Source organism: Suncus etruscus, chromosome 6 (assembly GCF_024139225.1).
Source record: "Suncus etruscus isolate mSunEtr1 chromosome 6, mSunEtr1.pri.cur, whole genome shotgun sequence".
In the NCBI taxonomy this organism is placed as follows: domain Eukaryota; kingdom Metazoa; phylum Chordata; class Mammalia; order Eulipotyphla; family Soricidae; genus Suncus; species Suncus etruscus.
The window spans coordinates 102,317,506-102,334,993 of record NC_064853.1 but is presented as its reverse complement, the minus strand read 5'-3'; the positions used below and the strand labels follow the sequence as shown (position 1 = coordinate 102,334,993).

At 50.9% G+C, this 17,488-nt stretch overlaps 1 protein-coding gene across 1 annotated transcript in view; it reads left to right on the top strand.

Annotated features, from left to right (window-relative positions):
• The first annotated feature begins 398 nt into the window (after positions 1-398).
• Positions 399-17,488, top strand: part of EPHB1 (EPH receptor B1) — a 411,882-nt gene continuing 394,792 nt past the window's right edge. The window contains exon 1 of the mRNA XM_049775927.1: positions 399-445. Within this exon, the coding sequence (XP_049631884.1) occupies positions 439-445 (7 nt within the window). The 5' untranslated portion in view covers positions 399-438. The remainder of the gene's footprint in view (positions 446-17,488) is intronic.

Below are 17,488 nucleotides of genomic sequence, written 5' to 3'. Positions count from 1 at the left end.
TGGCCGGCCCCGGCCCCGCGTCGGCTCGGCTCGGCTCGGCTCGGCTGGAGCTGGCAATGTGACACCGGGACGCACACGCACTCGCGCGCCCCCTCGCCCGCACGCCTCGCTCTCTCTCTCTCTCACACACACACACACACACACACGCGTGCGCACACCCCCGCCGCTCCCGCCAACACGCACACACATGCACACCCACACCCACGCGCGCCCGCACCGCCCCTCGCGCGCGCTCGCCCGCCCACGCCCACGCCCGCGCCCGCGCCGCGCCGGGGAGTCCGCCTGGTCCCAGCCCGCGCGCGCCGCGAGACGGAGGAGCCCCGGGACGCGGCGCCCTCCCCGCGCCGCCGCCTCTCCTCGGCTCGGCCTGGGGGCCGCGGGCCGGCGATGGCCCTGGCTGGCCTGCTGCTGCTCCTCCTGGCGTCCGCTGCGGCCGCGATGGAAGGTAACGTACCCCGCTGCGCTCGCCGAGGCTCCGGGAGGGCGCCCCGTGGACCCCCGCGAGGCGCACCGGGGGCACCGCACAGCGCGGCACCGAGGACCCGCCGAGCCTCCCGGGCCGCCCGCGAGGCGCTGCGGGGCCCCCGGGCGCTGGGCTCCGGCCGTGCGGGGCGCGAGGGGAGCCAGCAGCCCGGAGTGCGGGCTCCGCGCGCTCCCCGCTCCCGCACGCTGTCCTGCCCGCCGCCCGCCAGGCTTCCCCGGGACGCCCCCCGCCAACCCGCTGCGGAGTGGGATCCGCTGCTGCTCCGGGGCGGAGAGCTGTCCCCGAACTCGCAGGTGGCCGCCCAGGAGGCAGGTCGAGCTCGGGACCAGCCCAGCCCGCCCGCCCGCACGCGCCCGGGGACAGCAGGTGTCCGGAGCCCGCACGACCCGGGGCGCGCGCGGTGCTTGAGGAGACGAGACGCAAGGCGGGCCGGGCTGGGGACGCTGGCGGGTCCGTCTCTCCGATCCTTTTGGCACTTACTTGTCGCCCCCCACCCCAAGAGACTCCGGAGCCCCGGGAGCGACGGTAATGACCGTGTCCCGCCACTTCGGTGGGACGGGTAGCGAGCGGGTGCGCAGGGACGCGGGCGAGTCCCCGCGGGAAACCCGCGCCTTGTCCCGCGCAGCCCCTCGGAGAAAGGCAGCAGCGTGGTGCGAACGCGACGCCTCGGCCCGCTCCCGCCCGGCCCTGCTCGGGAGGAGCCGGCTCGCACCTTCACGCGTGCGTCCCGCACGGGGCGAAACTCCTCGGAGGGACCCCGCGCCCGCCCGGGAGATGTAGATACTGCCCCAGCGCCGAATTGCCAGCCAATGCTGGGAGTTCGTGCGCCCCGGTCCCCCTTCTCCTTGTCAGCCTGTCGTGAGTGACTGCGGAGTGGAAACTGCCCCATCACTGGGCTCAGAGCCCCGGACCCCGGACTCCCGAGCCTGGCGAGGCCCTGGGAGGCCCCGAGGAGGGGCTAAAAGACATTGGCTTTGGGCTGGACCGTCCTCGGGCGCTCCTGCGGTGATGAAAGCGTCGAAAGCTCCAGCTCACCGTCCCCAAGGTGGCTTTTTGTCTGCGCCCTGCCGCTCCCTGCCTTTGGGGCCGCTGCCTTTGTGCCCAGGAGTTGCTGTGGGCACGTGCTAGGTTTAGAGAGAGTGAGAGCAGCAGCCAGGGGCGGGGAAGATCGGGTCTGACTTATTGGGGAGCCAGAGTGGGAACGAGCAGTTGCAAGAGAGCTGCCATGGGATGCTCCTTTCACACACCTCCAGGTGCACGGAAGGGAAGCGCTATAGCAGAGCCCTTGATGGGGGATATGGCAGCCACCTCAATGTTGGTGGCGGCCCCCAGGCTGGGCAGCAAAGAGCTCAAAGCTGTGCACATGGGAAGCCCAGTGTGACTGGTGGAAACTCTCCGCAACATTGGTTCTTGGGGAAGGCACAGTCCTTCTCTAAACCGAGCTGGTGTGGCTGCTGGTCTGATCGTTTCACCATGGGCGAAAGATGGGGCTCGTGCAGACAGAAAAGGTTGGGCGAGTCTGTGCCTCGGTTCCTGGTGCTGCCTTAGTTGGCTCGCCCCAGAGCTCATTCTACTTATGGTCCTGTCCTCAGATTATTTGCGGTTCTCCTCCCTAAGCAGCCCCCAAAACTTTGCCAGGGTCCTGCCAGATTAGGAAAAAACCTGCCTTTATTACTGTTCATCTTCCCAGCAAGGGTTAAAAGAAACACCACAATCAGCAGAATATTAAAACAGTCCCCTTGTCCCTGTTCTGCGTGCAGGGATAGTACATGCCATTCACGCCTTCCTCTGCTCTAATGAACGCATGAAGAATGAACGCGGCTTCCTTGCTGACTCCACACACCCCTACTTTCTCCCTCCTCCTGGCTGGGCTGGGGCCAGCGTCATTCCGCGGGTGATGAGTGAGGAATAATTATCAGAAAAGCGGATCAATGAGCTGCCTCTGAGGCAGCAGAGCCCTCCTTGTCTAGGCTGTGGCGGGGGGTGCCACTCAGCTTGTCCCACCATTAATGCTTTTCTTCTTTCCTTGCCCAACTCCTGCCCTGGTACAGCACCACATCTGTGGTGCCTAAGCCCCTAAGGACAGCAGCTTCCAGACCGGAAAAGTCCCTGCAGGCCAGGCCAGCATGAGCAGAGCAGCTTGTGGGAGAGGCCAACAGGCAGGCAGGCTGGCTAGTGGGGTCTGGGTGTGGCACTTGTTCAGTGGTGATCTTGAGGCCACTGCCCTGCTTTGAGGGTAGAGATGGCACTGCCAGGAAAGGGTTGGGCTTCCCTCGTCCACTCAGACCAGAGTCAGGCATGCGGGGGATAGGGCTGTCATGCCAGCATCTCCCTTTCTTGTCCAGGACACAAACTCGCCTCCCCTGCTCCATGTCTTCACGTGGAGTTTGTGAGCTTGTCGCTGGTGTCCTCGGAGGGAGACCCTGCCTGTGTCTTATTCTCCCAGCTATACCATTTGAGACAGGTTTGCTTCTATGGAAGCGTGGGTAAGGGTGGCAGGGCAGGGGGAAGAGATGCCCCTGTCAGAGTCATGAAGCCCAGGCCTGACCATCTCTGCCATTTGCCAAACACCGAGAACTCAGAACACGCTCAGCCTCACTTTGGGGCACCCCCCGAAAGACCATGCACTGTGCACTCTGGTGTGGTCACAGTTGAGTCTCCTTTCAGCTGGTTCCCTGAGCGAGAGCTGGAGTGTTTCAGTCTGCTGGGAGAGGCCCCAGAGCTGGGATCGTGAGTTGTCAGGGGGATTGGCCAGTATGTGGACACACTCCTGAATTGTTCTGCTTCGGTAGCGAAACCCTATTGAGTTGAAGAAAATTCCATCACACACAGTCAGTCCGCTATGGCTCAGGGTGATCCCACCCCAGCCCATACCCCAACCCCTGTGTTGGTCACAGTGGCAGGCCAGACATGATGGACTGCTTCTGTGTGCTATTCCCATGTGTTTGGTGTGAGTGCAGGTTTGGATTTGAGGTCTGGGTCCATCCTTGGGCATTCACGATTTTATACCCAGTAGCAGGCACTGTTGATCAAAAAAAAAAAAAATGTCTGGTAGAGAAAGTGGATTTGAGACCATTCTGTCTTTATTCTGGGCAAGCACAGGGGTGAGGCCAGTGATATGGATAAATGGTGCAGGCTTGCACTCAGCTCTGCCTGAATCTCTGGGTTAGCAGCACAGAGGAGCAGAGGCAAGCTCAGGAGCACAGGATGGCCTGAACCAACCCTTCCTGTTCAGCGCTGCCCATGTTTGCTCAGAACCCTTCACAAAGATGGGTCCTAAGTTTTAAATATGCTGTGCATGAGAGAGAGAGGAGATAGAGATAGAGAGAGAGAGACAGAGAGAGAGACAGAGAGAGAGAGAAGCCGACAGATAGACAGAGACAGAGAAAGAGAGACCCTCAAGAGAGAGAGGCACAGCACTAGAGTTTTTCAAATTTTAGCCTGGGAGAAGTTATTCCCAAAAGAACAAATTAGTCCAGAGGAGAGTAGTGTTGGAAGTGTGGCAAGGCCAGTCCCATCCCCTGAGTCCGTGTGTGAATCTGCTTCTTTGTCCTGGAAGGACCCAACTCTCCAGGGGGCTGGGACAGGAGAAGCAGGGTCAGTAATGGAATGGGGGAAGATCAATAGAGGGGAGCAGAGTTAGTAATGTGGGAGGTAGGATGTGAAGCTGAGTGTTGTGGTGTGGCTTCCTGACTTCATAGCCAGGAGCCCACGTATACATTCTGTTACCATGTCCCTCATGGTGTGGAATCATGAATAAGTAGCTAACATTCTACACATCTACCCTGCCTTAAACAATAAAGATGCAATTAGAGCCCGAACAGCCTGTGGTAGTAAATCTAAACAGTCCTGCAGAGCTAATTCCTGATAGTTTTCAGTCAACTAGAGCCACGTTTGCCCAGGCTGTTCCAGCGTGGGTGTCATTTTGGAAGGGGAAGAGATGGGTGTCCCCCAGAACCTAGGCAGTTGGGAGGCACCTGAGCCACTTGCTATAGTCTCCCGGGCTTTAACTTTGCTTTAGCCCATCGCCCTTGTAGGAGCAGACATGCTGGAAATCTGCTTTCAGATCTCTCCAAAGATCTTGGTGTGGGTGCTTTCTAGCCTTCCCGTCTAAGGGAAAGACTTTGAAGGGACTGTAGTGCATCTTGGGAACACTCCAGGATGTTGATATTGGCATTGATGGGGGGAGTTGGGGTTGGGGCTGAGGGCCCTAAGTCAGTTTCCCATTAGCAGCTGAGAGAGGGGATTTGCTTAAATGAATCCAGGACTCTTCTGAATCCTTTGGTCTGTTTTCTCATGATCCACAAACCTTTCCTGTCTCTGAGTGAAGCAGACAGAGATCCTGACCAGTTAAGTCCTTTGCTAAGGTCCCCTGGCTACTGAGGGCCTGGAGTTCCCTTCTGTCAATGGTCTCCCACTCACCTTTCTGGGCTTTACTTAAAGAAAGCTTCCTATGGGCTAAGTGCCAGGGCAGAGTGAGGAGAGAGGGGTGCTGCGGCCAGAGGGGTGCTGCGGCCAAAGGGGTGGCACTAGAGCTCCAGCACCCACAGATTCCATGCTCGCACTGATACAGAGTAGGAGCCCTTTCTTCTTCCTGCTCTGCTTGCTGCTTGCAGAAAAGAAACAGTGCAGACAAGTGTCCCCACTGGAGACCCTAATGCCTCTGGAGGCAGCAGAGGAGGGATGCAAAGCCCTTCCCTGTTTCTACATTCCTTGGAGGTCTGTCTTTCTCCTCTACACTGGCCGTCTCAGAATACTGAGTAGGTCTCCCCCAGGTTCATTTCTTGGAAGGTGGTGGAGCCAGAGCCTTGGATCCCTGCCTTTCTGAGAAAATGGCTGTGATAATAAAGTAACGCCCTGGGAGACATTTCATATTTAAAAGCACAATGTTGCTGGAGTCAGTCCTTAGCTTTTTCTGGATTCCACTGAGCTGCACTATGTTGGGGGACTTGGGGGTTTAGTGTTTGTGCTGGGGGTCCTGAGTGGCTCTGAGGCTCTCTTAGGGGTATGTAAGGGGGGGTTTTCTGTCCTAGGTGGGTTCTGGCTGAGATTCCTTCCCTCTATCTCCCAGGCACTGGAACTTCTGCCTCCCTGATCTTAATATACTTTTTGTTCAGAGAGAGGAAGGGTCCTTACGGGAGGTCATTGGGGGTGGAGGAGGTCTAGCTCCAGCTGAAGAAGAAGAGGGTTCTACAGTTGCACCCCCAATGGCAGCATGTGTGCTGGGGGAAAACATGGTGTCTCCCGAAACCCTTCACTACTCCTTGAGGACTCTACTGTAATGGAACTGCTGGATGGTCTATTGTTAAAGGGCAAGGGGGTTGGAAAGGTGCTGTCCCCTCCCAGTTCCTGTTGATCTTTCCCCAGGTGGGGTGAAAACTCAGCACCCACAGATTGTACTACTGACAGCAGTTTCCAGAGGCCTAACTGATGGGCCTGGAAGATCTACCTAGGCTACCTGGAAGCCGACAGGAAATTCCCAGGGAATTACCAGCTTTCATTGCTACTTGTACTGTGCACCTGAGGCCCCTCACGCCCCTTCTGCTTCCCAGCAACCCCTGACAAAAGGACTGATTTGAATTTATCCTCTTGGCTCTGCTTCTGTGTCCCCCAGAGGAGTGATAATGAGCAGAGAAATGGGCAGAAGGAGGTGGTCTGGAGGGGAGCTGGGGCCTTAAGCTAGAGCCTAGCACTAGCTTTTGAGGAATGATTCTGAGGCCACGTAAGTTCCAGGGAGCTGACCAGGGCGCAGCCTGTTTCCTGAGCTCTGAAATGAGTTGAGTAGCAGATCTGGAGACCAATTTTCAGGATAAGAAGAGACTTCCTTTTTGGGCCTCCTGCAGCTTGGCAGCCACAGTGTTGCCCACTGAATCTTCTGTGCATACTATGGCTTTTCCACACTACTGGAGTAGCCACACATTCGTGCTTCAAACTGAGCAGGGTAGCCAGGGCTCTGTGAAGTTGGTTACTGCAGGAACAGAGATTCAAATCCATCTTTTATGAGTTGAGGTTGGACAGCTCCCTGCCCAGCACCTTCTCTTCAGAAAGTTGCTTTTTTGTGAATTCAACACGTATTAGGCATCTGCTGTGTCTTCTGGAGTTGCCTGCCAGGTGCCAGCAAAGACTAGATCACTTCCCTCTGCCTTTTCTGGGAGCACCTCACTTTCCTATGCTGTTTATCTCCCCCCGCCCCCAATGAGGTTTACTGATTATACTGTGGCGAGTGTCCACTTGAGGTGCTTTTGGTTAGCACTGTTGCTTAACTCAGATTTTGACCCTGAACATAGGTGGTGTGTCTGTGAGGAAGTCACAGGATTCCTTCCTGGGGAGAGAACTGCTGTGGGTGCCTGCTTGGGGGACTGTCCTGCTTGCCTTCAGTTTTGTTCCCACCCACCCATCCATACCATTGTCCTATCATAGAGGGGTTTGAATGACTTAATGAATGAATGAAATATTGAATGAAATACCGGGTTTGAGTGGGACTGAAGGCAGTGGGGGAAGAGAGAGCTCCTTGCCCCACTCCCCCAGCTCACTGCATAGGGCTAGTCCCCCACAAAACTGGGCTATAGGAGGACTGAACAGAGAATCAGGAGCAACTGTAGGTGACAGAGAGAGTGGGAAAGCACCTTATCTGTGCCAGGCAGCTGGGGGTGGGGGAGTGTAATTTTTCTCTTGTCATTCTCCTGCTATTTTTCCCAGCAGATCAAGGTAAGACCTTTGCCCTTGGCTTTCTCAGGGCTGCTAAGGCTAGAGCTGGGGGAGAGGGTGAGCTGGGCTGGGAGAAGGGAAGGGAGGAGCTCATTTGGGGGTGCTCTCAGTACCCCATGACCTTGAGTCTGGGGTGTAGTACATTCAGTGCTGTAACCTTCAGGCCACAGAAGAGGAAGTTAGTTTCAAGTAGACAATTTGCTGAGCTTTAGGTGGGGGACACGGGGTGCTGGCCACGCCCCACTTTGGGCCCCTAGCCTGTTCTGGTCACCATGGTCATCACAAGCAGAGGTCCACACCCTCAAGCCCTGTGAGCCTTCCCAGTCTGGGTCCACCTACCTCTCTCCACCTTTGCCCTTCTCCTAAGTCTGCAGGGTCACAGATGTGTCTCTGGGGAACAGAGACACATAGGCACTGCCCTGCCCCTATCCTGTTCCTGCTACAGTTGCCTGTGTTTTTGCCTGCTTGTTTTGCCCACATAGCAGATTTTTTTTCTGAACTCACTTGGTCTTTAGAACATGCTGCACAATGCACCTCGCTGTCTCCTTAAAGCCCTCCTCTCAGTCTCATGCTCCAGGTGGCCCTCCAGGGAATTTCACAGTCACCTCTTGGTGGGTGTATGGTCCACTCTGGTGTATAGTTCTGTGTTGTCTTTGCTGAGGTCACCTCTACAGCTCAGGGAGTCCTATGGATGGGGCCCATCTTACTTGTCATGGGATCTCCTGTAGTTAACAGCTGGATTAATGAATAAAAATAACAAAGGGATCAGCAGAACTCTTGAAAACCTATAATCATGTCCTATGTAGTAGCAGAAAAACCTTGTGCCTGTTTTTGGACTACCTTCTCATTAGAATATAGAACTTCATTCCTCTGCCCTTGAACAGGCACTGATTGGGCTTTTGACTCATGCTAACAATATAGTGGCCATGGTCCTGCACCATGATTTGGGGTGTGATCACAGCAGACATGTTGCTTCAGCCCAATGCTATCTCCTTGGATGCCCAATATGTGGCCCAGGATCTTGCTTGGAGGAAACCCTGGGGCCAGGGAGAGGCCATACCTAGATGTGCTAGCCTCAGACCCTCAGTTAGCATCAGTCCTGACTGCAGAGGGATCGAGCTTGAGTGGGACAGTAAGTGGAAGAGAAGTTTTCCCACTGAACTCTGTCTAGCCAGTCTGTCAGCACCCTGCTGAATCAGGCCCTGTACCCCAAATAATGGAGGTCATCAGTGGAAAGAAACTTTGGGAAACCGACATTTTGAAGACATGTTATAGATGACCTTCCTCTGCCTTCTGCCTTCCTGCAAGTGTTTGAAAGGGAGGCAATTTTGCAAACAGTGCCTGGAGATGGAGTGGCACCTGCCCTGTCCTCCCTCCCTCCCTCCCTCCGTCCTTCCCTTCCTTCCTTCCTTCCTCCCTCCCTCCCTCCCTCCCTCCCTCCCTCCCTCCCTCCCTCCCTCCCTCCCTTCCTTCCTTCCTTCCTTCCTTCCTTCCTTCCTCCCTCCCTCCCTCCCTCCCTCCCTCCCTCCCTTCCTTCCTTCCTTCCTTCCTTCCTTCCTTCCTTCCTTCCTCCCTTCCTCCTTCCTTCCTTCCTTCTTCCTTCCTTCCTCCCTCCCTCCCTCCCTCCCTCCCTCCCTTCCTCCTTCCTTCCTTCCTTCTTCCCTCCCTCCCTCCCTCCCTTCCTCCTTCCTTCCTCCCTTCCTCCCTCCCTCCCTTCCTTCCTTCCTCCTTCCTTCCTTCCTTCCTCCTTCCTTCCTTCCTTCCTTCCTTCCTTCCTTCCTTCTTCCTTCCTTCCTCCCTCCCTCCCTCCCTTCCTCCTCCCTCCCTTCCTCCCTCCCTCCCTCCCTCCCTCCCTCCCTCCCTCCCTCCCTTCCTTCCTTCCTTCCTTCCTTCCTTCCTTCCTTCCTTCCTTCCTTCCTTCCTTCCTTCCTTCCTCCCTCCCTCCCTCCCTCCCTCCCTCCCTCCCTCCCTCCCTATGTACTGCCAGGGATCAAGCTGCGGTTGGCTACTTGCAAGGCATATGTTTCACCTACTGTACTCTCTTCAGGCCCAGCAAACTGATTTTAATACCAGGGTATCTTAGCTTCTGTTTGCGAAAAGGCAGGTTGGAAACTGTGTGTGGGGAGCTGTTCTCCCTCGAGTTGTCCACGTTCCAACATGGGCACCAAACACCTGCCCTGTCCTGAAGGCATCCCTAGTTTTGGAAGCCCTGGGTTCCCCTAACACCTCAGCCTCTTCCCATCTTCTATTCTGACTCAGTTATACCTGAAATTTCTATTTCACACTAGTAGACTAGCTTTCAGCCTCCTGACTCCTTTGGTTTCAGTTTGGAGATTTCTGCGTGACCAGTTAACTGGCCGATAGATCCGGCCAAGTAGTCCTCCTGCTCTGAGCATGTGCCCAGTACTCACAAGTTCCCTGCTCTTGGCTCCAACTTCTCCTCCCAGCCACATAGTAGCTGTGCATTTCCTTTTTCTTTCTTTACTGTCTGCACAATGCTCCGGTGGCTCTGCATGGGAACCTGTGGTTTTCTCTTTCCAATCAGAAGAAAGTAATTTTCCTTTCACTCACCTGACTAACTTGTTCAGAGCATCCCTTCCCACCCTTTTCTGATATCTTGCTGCTAAGTATTTGCCAATTCATTTGCATCTCAATGGTTCCTTAGCAACTATCGTACCCTCTGGATTAGGTACAAAGCTGCTCTCTGACACAGACACAGGCAATGACAGCGCCTTCCTTTCCGGTGCCCAAGTTACCAAACCGTGTCCTGCTTGACAAGCCCAGACTTACTCGCAACATCTCCAGGCTCGAGTTCTGAATTACAATGTGGTCCTCCCACTCCAGGAGTCGCCCATCCCAGGTACCCTGGCCCTAAAATGTGTCCCCCAAGTCCAGTACCTCTTGAAAATGTCCTCTGAGCCAGGGGGCAGAGAAAGGCTCCAAGATCTCAGCTCCTGAGACCTCAGTTTCTGGAATGGAATTAGATCAATTGCATGGTCTGGCAGTGGAGGCATAGAGAGGAGAAAAGATACCCACCCCCAGGTGGGGTGCAGGCCATGGGTCTGGTCAGAGGGGTGCTCAGGGCTGGTGCAGGCTCAGGACTCCCACTTTTCAGCTCTGGAGCTTTCAGAGGAAAGAAGGGGAGTTTCTGTTCAGGTAAATAGGAATTTCCTCTTGATATAACTTTCTACCTCCTACCTACCGAGGGACAGGGTTACCCCCATAGATCTGGTCCCTCATTTTTGCCTTGCCAGATTATACTTTCCCACCCTTGGACTCCTATCCATAGGATTAGGTATCTAGCATGTGCAAGTACACACATGTGTGTGTATGTGTGTGTATTTATGCAGTGAGGCACTGACCCAGTTAGCCAGTTCTACTATTGCAACCTGAGCAGGAGCAGTACCAGGCTTCTGCCACCAGAGCTCAGTAGTTGGGAACAACATCCTGGCACAAGGAAGACGGTATTCACACAAGGACAATAAGAACAAAGCTCGTTCTACAGTAGGGCTGACCTTTGTGACTCTCGCTTCACGTTGTTATTAAATATCTGGAAAAGACTGAAAGAACAATTAGAGTTTTGTCATAGTGGAGAAGTGCACAAAGCAGGCTGCTCCCAGGGAGGCTTCGACTCAGCTGAGCTTGACAAAGCCACGGCTCAGCTTCTCGTCTGCAAGTTGTCTTCATTTTTTACTGCCGAGTGCAGCAACAACTCCGCTGCCTTGGGCTCCCAGGAGCGAGCTGTCAGGGAGGGAAGGGAGATTGTCTCTCTCTGAGACCTCAGTGTGGATCTAGAATAGCGTTGGCCTGGGCTTGTAAGGGGCTGTCCTGGGACTCTTACAGGGCTTGACTGAGTTGATTTAAAGGCTTTCATTGAATAGAGAGTTGGGTAATTGTCTGGGTGTTCCTTAAAGGGAGTTCTTTGTTTTGTTTTGGGGCCACATCTGGTACTGCTCAGGGCTTACTATTGGTGGTCCTTGGAGGATAGATTGAACCCAGGTGGGCTGCATGTAGACAAGTGCTCACCTGCTCTGGCCCCTAAAGAGGTGTCCTGTAAAGAAGTGTCTCATAGACTTGTGTGACCTTTTCTCTCTGCTGCCTCCACATGTTATCCCAGCCACTGTGGAGAGGATAAGAATCCTCTGCATAGGTGCACCAAAAGAGCGGGAAGGCCACCCTTGATTATTAGGCTGGCTCTGAGGGTTCAAGGCTCTATAGCCAGCCAGTATTTCCCACACTCATTCTTTGTTGTTTTTTGTTTTTGGGATATACCTAGTCATGCTCAGAGATTACTCTTGGCTCGGCACTTAGAAATTACTTCTGGCAGGCTCAGGAGACCATATGGAATCCTGGAGATTGAACCCGGGCTCAGCCATGTGCAAGGCAAATGCCCTGCCCAATCTGCTAATGCTCTGGCCCTATCACACTCATTCTTTTTATTTTATTTTTTTTTATTGAAACTATTGTGAATTGCAAGTCCTTCATAGTTGTATTTTAGGTATATAGTGACAGTGGGGCCATTCCCCCCCCACCAGTGTTGACCTCTCCCTCCACCATAATTCCCACCATGCATCCCATACCTCTGCCCTTAGTCCCCTAGATCGCTAGTGTAACAGGTCCCTTTTGTGTATAGCTTGTTGTAGTTTGGGTCTCTTGATTCTATTGTCATTGACCTTGATTTGGTCTGACCATTTTTATTTCACTCAATGCTCCTGAGACCACTTGCCCCCTGGATCCCATCCACTTTTTTTTTTTTAATTTGTAGGAAGACATAGAAATATGAGGCAGAACTAAGATGGTTCATGTTCTGTGGTTTTGGAAAAAAAAAAAGGTGGGAGCCCCTATCTAGAGGATACAAATAAAATAAAATTTAAAAAGAGGGGGGCAAGTATGATAGATACTTTTTTGCATAGGTGCAGTAAACATTGTGGAAATTAGAAAGAAAATACCCTTGGCCTAAATAAAATAGGTTGTCTCTACCCAGGAAGCATACTGCCATAAGACTGACTATAAACTCCAGGCATATTGATTGTCCAACCCCAAGGTCTTTCTTCATGATCCCAGGAAAATTTCTCCTCATCTGTAGTCACTGCAGTCAGTCTTCTGTAATTAGAGATCTTGGTTTTTGCACAGATATTATGTCAAAGCTGGGTGCCACAGTGCATCTTCTGATTTCATTTCACTATTAGGTGGTGAGGCAGGGAAGCCTGCCCTTAGAGCAAGTTGTTGCTGTTTCCTCTTTTTCAGGGTGTCTTATGAACCTACCCTGGAGCAAGCTGGTGCCAGAGCAGCATTAAGGCCTCCCCCAAGGGTGAGGTTTAATCCTGGTGCTGGTGCAGAAAACTGTGCAGATTCCAAGGGTGGATATAATGTTCATGGTTGGGTGGTCAATGTCCTATCAATTGAGGCCTAAATCTCAATTCCAAGTCAAGTCCCCATGACAAATGTTCAGGGTAAAAGGTTTCCCTGCATTATAAAATTTATGGATTCTTATTCCTATTAGAAAATAACTTCTTTCTATATGTAAGATTTCCCCATTTTAGTGTGCCTAGGCAAAAAAGGAACTATGCCACATGATATTCCTGGTGCATATGGGGGTGAAAATAATAAGCTAAACCATTTCCATAACCTGGTTTTAATTTGACCTTAGATCCCCTGGAAGATTTTTCTACTGGAATTTCCCACTACGTAGATCCAAAAAGGGATGGGGGAAGCTACCTCTACCTATGGAAATAAACATTAAGATTTATAGCTCTTAAGGAGATGTCTCATACTCATTCTTACTGCTGCTTCCTGTAGAGCCTTTTAAGTCAACTTCTTCCACCTCTTCAAATACTGAGAGTTGTTGATATCAAAGATATACTGAACTCTATTGAGGTGCCATTGACCACCCTAAGATGTAGAATTTGAGTCATTCTGATCCCGAATTTTTTTTTTTCACCATGCTCCCTTGGTGAAGTTAGAACTCAACCTGTCATCTTTATTTCCTATACCTTTAACCCAGTGTGGCACTGAGTAGTTGGGAGGAATGTCCACCTTGCCAGGCTCTTAAGGCCCCTTGAAGGTATGTATAAACCTTTGGTTGTTGGTTGTTGGGGCTCCTGAGTTTAGGGGAACCAGCGCTGGGTCAGTGTGAATGACCAATAGCCATGGAGTTATCCCAGTATTATAAGCAGGCTAGCTATGCCAGCTTGTACTTTATTGAATGCCAGCCCTCATTTTCCTACTTTTGAAGTGAGTCTGGGACCATTTCTTGAGCAATAAACTTTCTGGAGATATAATCTATACCCAGTGAAACTCAGTGCATTGAAACATACAATTCCAAGCCTCTCTGTGGAGCTTCGTGTAAACATTTTCATTGCCGTTTCTCTCATCTGGCCTCTGGCAGTCACTGATCTGATTTCTGAACTTTTCTAGAAGTTTATCTGAATGGAATGATGGAATATGGGTCTCTGTGCTTGTTTGGATAATTTGCCAGCAGAATGCATTGGGGATCAGTCCTGGTGTTTATAAGGCCCTTTTTTCTGTTGCTGAGTAGTGGTTGATGGCACACAGAGGTCACAGTTGGCTTCTCTGTATAACCATTAGAAACATTTTATTCCTATTGCTAGATTGGGATTCTATGGAAAAAGTTATTTATGAAAACATTATTAAGTCATAAGCTAAACACTAGAGTTTGCATCTTTTTTTGTGGATCTGAATTGAAGTGTAGGTTTTCATTTTTCTTGGGCTAGTAACTGTGGGTGGCATGCTGGATCATTTGAAATGTGTAAGCTTAGCTTCATGAAATGAACAGTTTGTTTCCCAAAACTGAGTTGCAGTTCTCTCCTCTGCCAGTAAGCCCCCCCCCACTGTCCCACCTACATACCAGTAGTTGGGAGTGCCATCTTTCTCCTGGTATCCACTCTCCTGGGCAGATAATGGTCTTTCCTGGTTTTCATCTGCATTTTCTAATGAGTTAAGATGGACTTTTCATGTACCATATATAGAGATTTTTTGTTGTTGTTGAAATGGATGCTCAGGTCTTTGTTCCTTTTTTATGGTTGCTTGTGGGTTGTCTGTTCTGAATCTTTTTGCTGCATGGCAGTTGTAAGAGGTAACAAAAGAGCTGCCTCACTACTGTCTGTGTCATATGTGTTATGCTATTGTGCTCAGAAGATCATAACTGGGCACCTGTTTTCTGGAGGTTGGGTGGGTCTGCTCATAATCTTAGTAAAAAGTGGTTGTTGGTAATCAAGGAGAAACTGTGTGTCTAGAGAGGGATAAGGTCTTTGGGGCACATGTCCTTACCTTGGGAGTGCCTTTCCCCTGAGGAAAGCAGGGTTCAAGCAATGTGTCACCTGTGCTTATTCCCACATGCTGTCCTCCCACCCAACCATGCTCCCATCACACTCTCAAGTACTAGGAGAGGGCCTATGTATTCTTCCTCTTGCCTCTGCCCAGTATTGTGTGTATGTTTGGAAGGTGGAGGCAGTAGAAATGAGATAGATGTATGTCTCCAAAGATGCTATTTTCTAGGTGTTATTTCTATGGTTTGGGGCAGTGGTCCTCAAACTATGGCCCGAGGGCCACATATTGTATTTGTATCTGTTTTGCAAAATAAGATATATGCATTGTGCATAAGAATTTGTTCATAAGTTTTGTTTTTACTATAGTCAGACCCTCCAATGGTCTGAGGGACAGTGAACTAGCCCCCTGTTTAAAAAGTTTGAGGGCCCCTGGTTTGGGGTTTTCTTTATAGAGATAAGTGCAGTGTGTGGTCCTATGCAGAACAGTATCCCAAGACTTAGTCTGAATTCCCAGGGCTCCTGTGCCACATCTGGGTATTTATCACCTTTTTCCTGGCAGGCAGCATTAGCTCCTGAGAGTTTCCCAGCTACCCCAGTTATGCTGCATCAAGCTGTGGGGAATGACTTTGGTTCATCTCTTAGTGTTTGGTGACAGGCTCACTATTCTAAGAGCTGTTCAACCCCAGGCATAATGTGGGTGCTTCAACCCCGTTCACTGCTATTTGCATGATGATGATCAGTGATCACTGTAATCATGGGGGAGGTGACACCTGACAAGGTTCTGGAGGCCTGCCATGGTATCATCAAGCTTTGATGTGCTCAGCTGGGCCCCTGTCACTTCTCACAAGCACCTCTTGTGCTCAGTAGCAAAGATGTAGCTAATGCTGTGTCTCTTCACCTTCTCTGGGTCTGGGAAGACAGGTACTCTACCTGTCAAAGAGTCCCAAGTATATAGCCCAGGTTTTCATGCAGGCTAAATACTTGGCAAATGGTGGGTGAAGTGAATGCAGGGATAGGTGGTGGTTGGATGGGTGAGCAGATGGATGGATGGGTAGGTAGATCAATGGATGAATGAGTGGTCTGATAGATGGGTAGATTGATGGATAGATGGGTAGATGGGTAAATAGATGAGTGGGTGGATGAGTAGTTGGGTAGATGGATAGATGGTTAATGGATGTGTGATGGATGGGTGGATGGATGGGTAGGTGGGTTGATGAATGGAAAGGTAGATAGGTAGATGGATATGTGGATATATAGGTGAATGAATGTATAGGTGAATGGGTAATGTATATAGGTGAATAGATGATATGCAAATGGATATAGGGATGGATAGGTAAATGGAGGATTAAGAGATGGATGTAACAGAGATTAGTAGATGTATTGGTGGGTAGATGAATAAGTGAATGTGTGAAGAATAGGTGCATAGCTGAGTAGATAGAAGGGCAGATGAATAAATGGAATGATGGAGGATAGGTGTACAAATGTGTAGTAGGGTGGGTCAGTAGATGGGTGAATCCATGAATGGATAAATGAATCGAGGGGTAGATGGATACCTGTTCTGTACTCCTATGAGCCTTTCCAGCCTCCTAACACTGAGGGTTATTCTTTGGGAATATTTAGGCTACAAGTTAAGAGTCCTGGGGTGGTAGGAGAGACTGTGTGGTTAAAGAGGGTCAGACCCTGGGCAAATTGATAGAAGTTAAACTGGATGGATAAATGAATGGAAGGGTGGAAGGATGAGTGGGTAGATGGCTGGAGGAAAGAACAGATGGATGGGTAGGTAGATTGGACTAATGGCATCTGACCATCATACAGAATGTGTGTTAGCTATAATATTTGAGTTGTCTATAAAAGACAGGTGAAGAGAGAGAGAACAACAAAGCACATGAGGCTGCATGTTAAAATTCAATGAATCAGAATGAAAAGTGTACGATTTCCTGTTCTGTACATGCAACTTTCCAGAGTGATTGCTAGTCTGTTAAAAAGAAAAGTTTTTGACAAGCTTGTCTTGCTCTGAAGTTTGATGCATGTTGCAAGTTACTTTCCAGAAGAGGCCAAATGAATTTATATTCTTATAGCACGTTGAGAGGGTTGGTGCAGCTGTTTGATGGAGCTATTTTTATTCAGCTTATTTGGATTCCGTGGACTTTTTTGGATGAGGTCGTATATCAGTCTTGACCTGGGGACATTTTGGTTTCTTTCCCCCCAATTTATTATGAATATTTCTAAAAGGACAGAAAAGTCCTTTTAGAATCATGCAATCAACACCCACAGCTCACCACTGAATCCCAAGATCATTAATATTCTACCTTAGACATTTCTCAGGCCACATTTGGGCCGGGGGCTCGAAATTGAGTCTCAGTAAGATGAAGTAGCTGCCAGGTTGAAGCGAAGTTGGACACACATCCTCTGGCCCTGGCTCTTCCCCCTGGACTTCTAGGCTGGCCCATTTTGCTTTTGGAGCTGAGAGGATTGCTGAGGCCACTTAGACATGGGGGAGAAGATCAGACAGACCTTCTGCCTTTGACTTTGAGCATCTTCCTTAAACAGTTTGATGTCTGATCAGTAGGGCAGTCTTGGTGCCTGAAGGCAAGACAACACTTCCTCTCTTCCTGAGGTCTAACTCACCAGACCCCCTGAGACAGAAGCACTGAGTGCCTCTGGCTAGGAGGCATAGAAGGCATAGAAGGACTCACTGCAGCCATAGCCTTGAGGCAAGAGTGGTCGTAGGGTGGGTGCCCCTACCTTACGAGGAAGGACCTGCCATCAGATCAGATTTCTCCTTCTTTCCATGTTCCCTTCTTCCCTCCTTTCAGCATTTCCAGAGCATTTCCTTGGAACAAATCTGGATGCTTCTCTGAAGTTCAGGAAGAGAGGCGTAGAGATGCTTTTCAGATAAAAGGCTGGGCTACTTATCACAGGCAAACAGGAATCCAAATCATTCCATCCTGAAGCAAATGGACACATTAAGGAAGGCCAAGCATTTCTTCAGAGCGAGTGCCTGGAG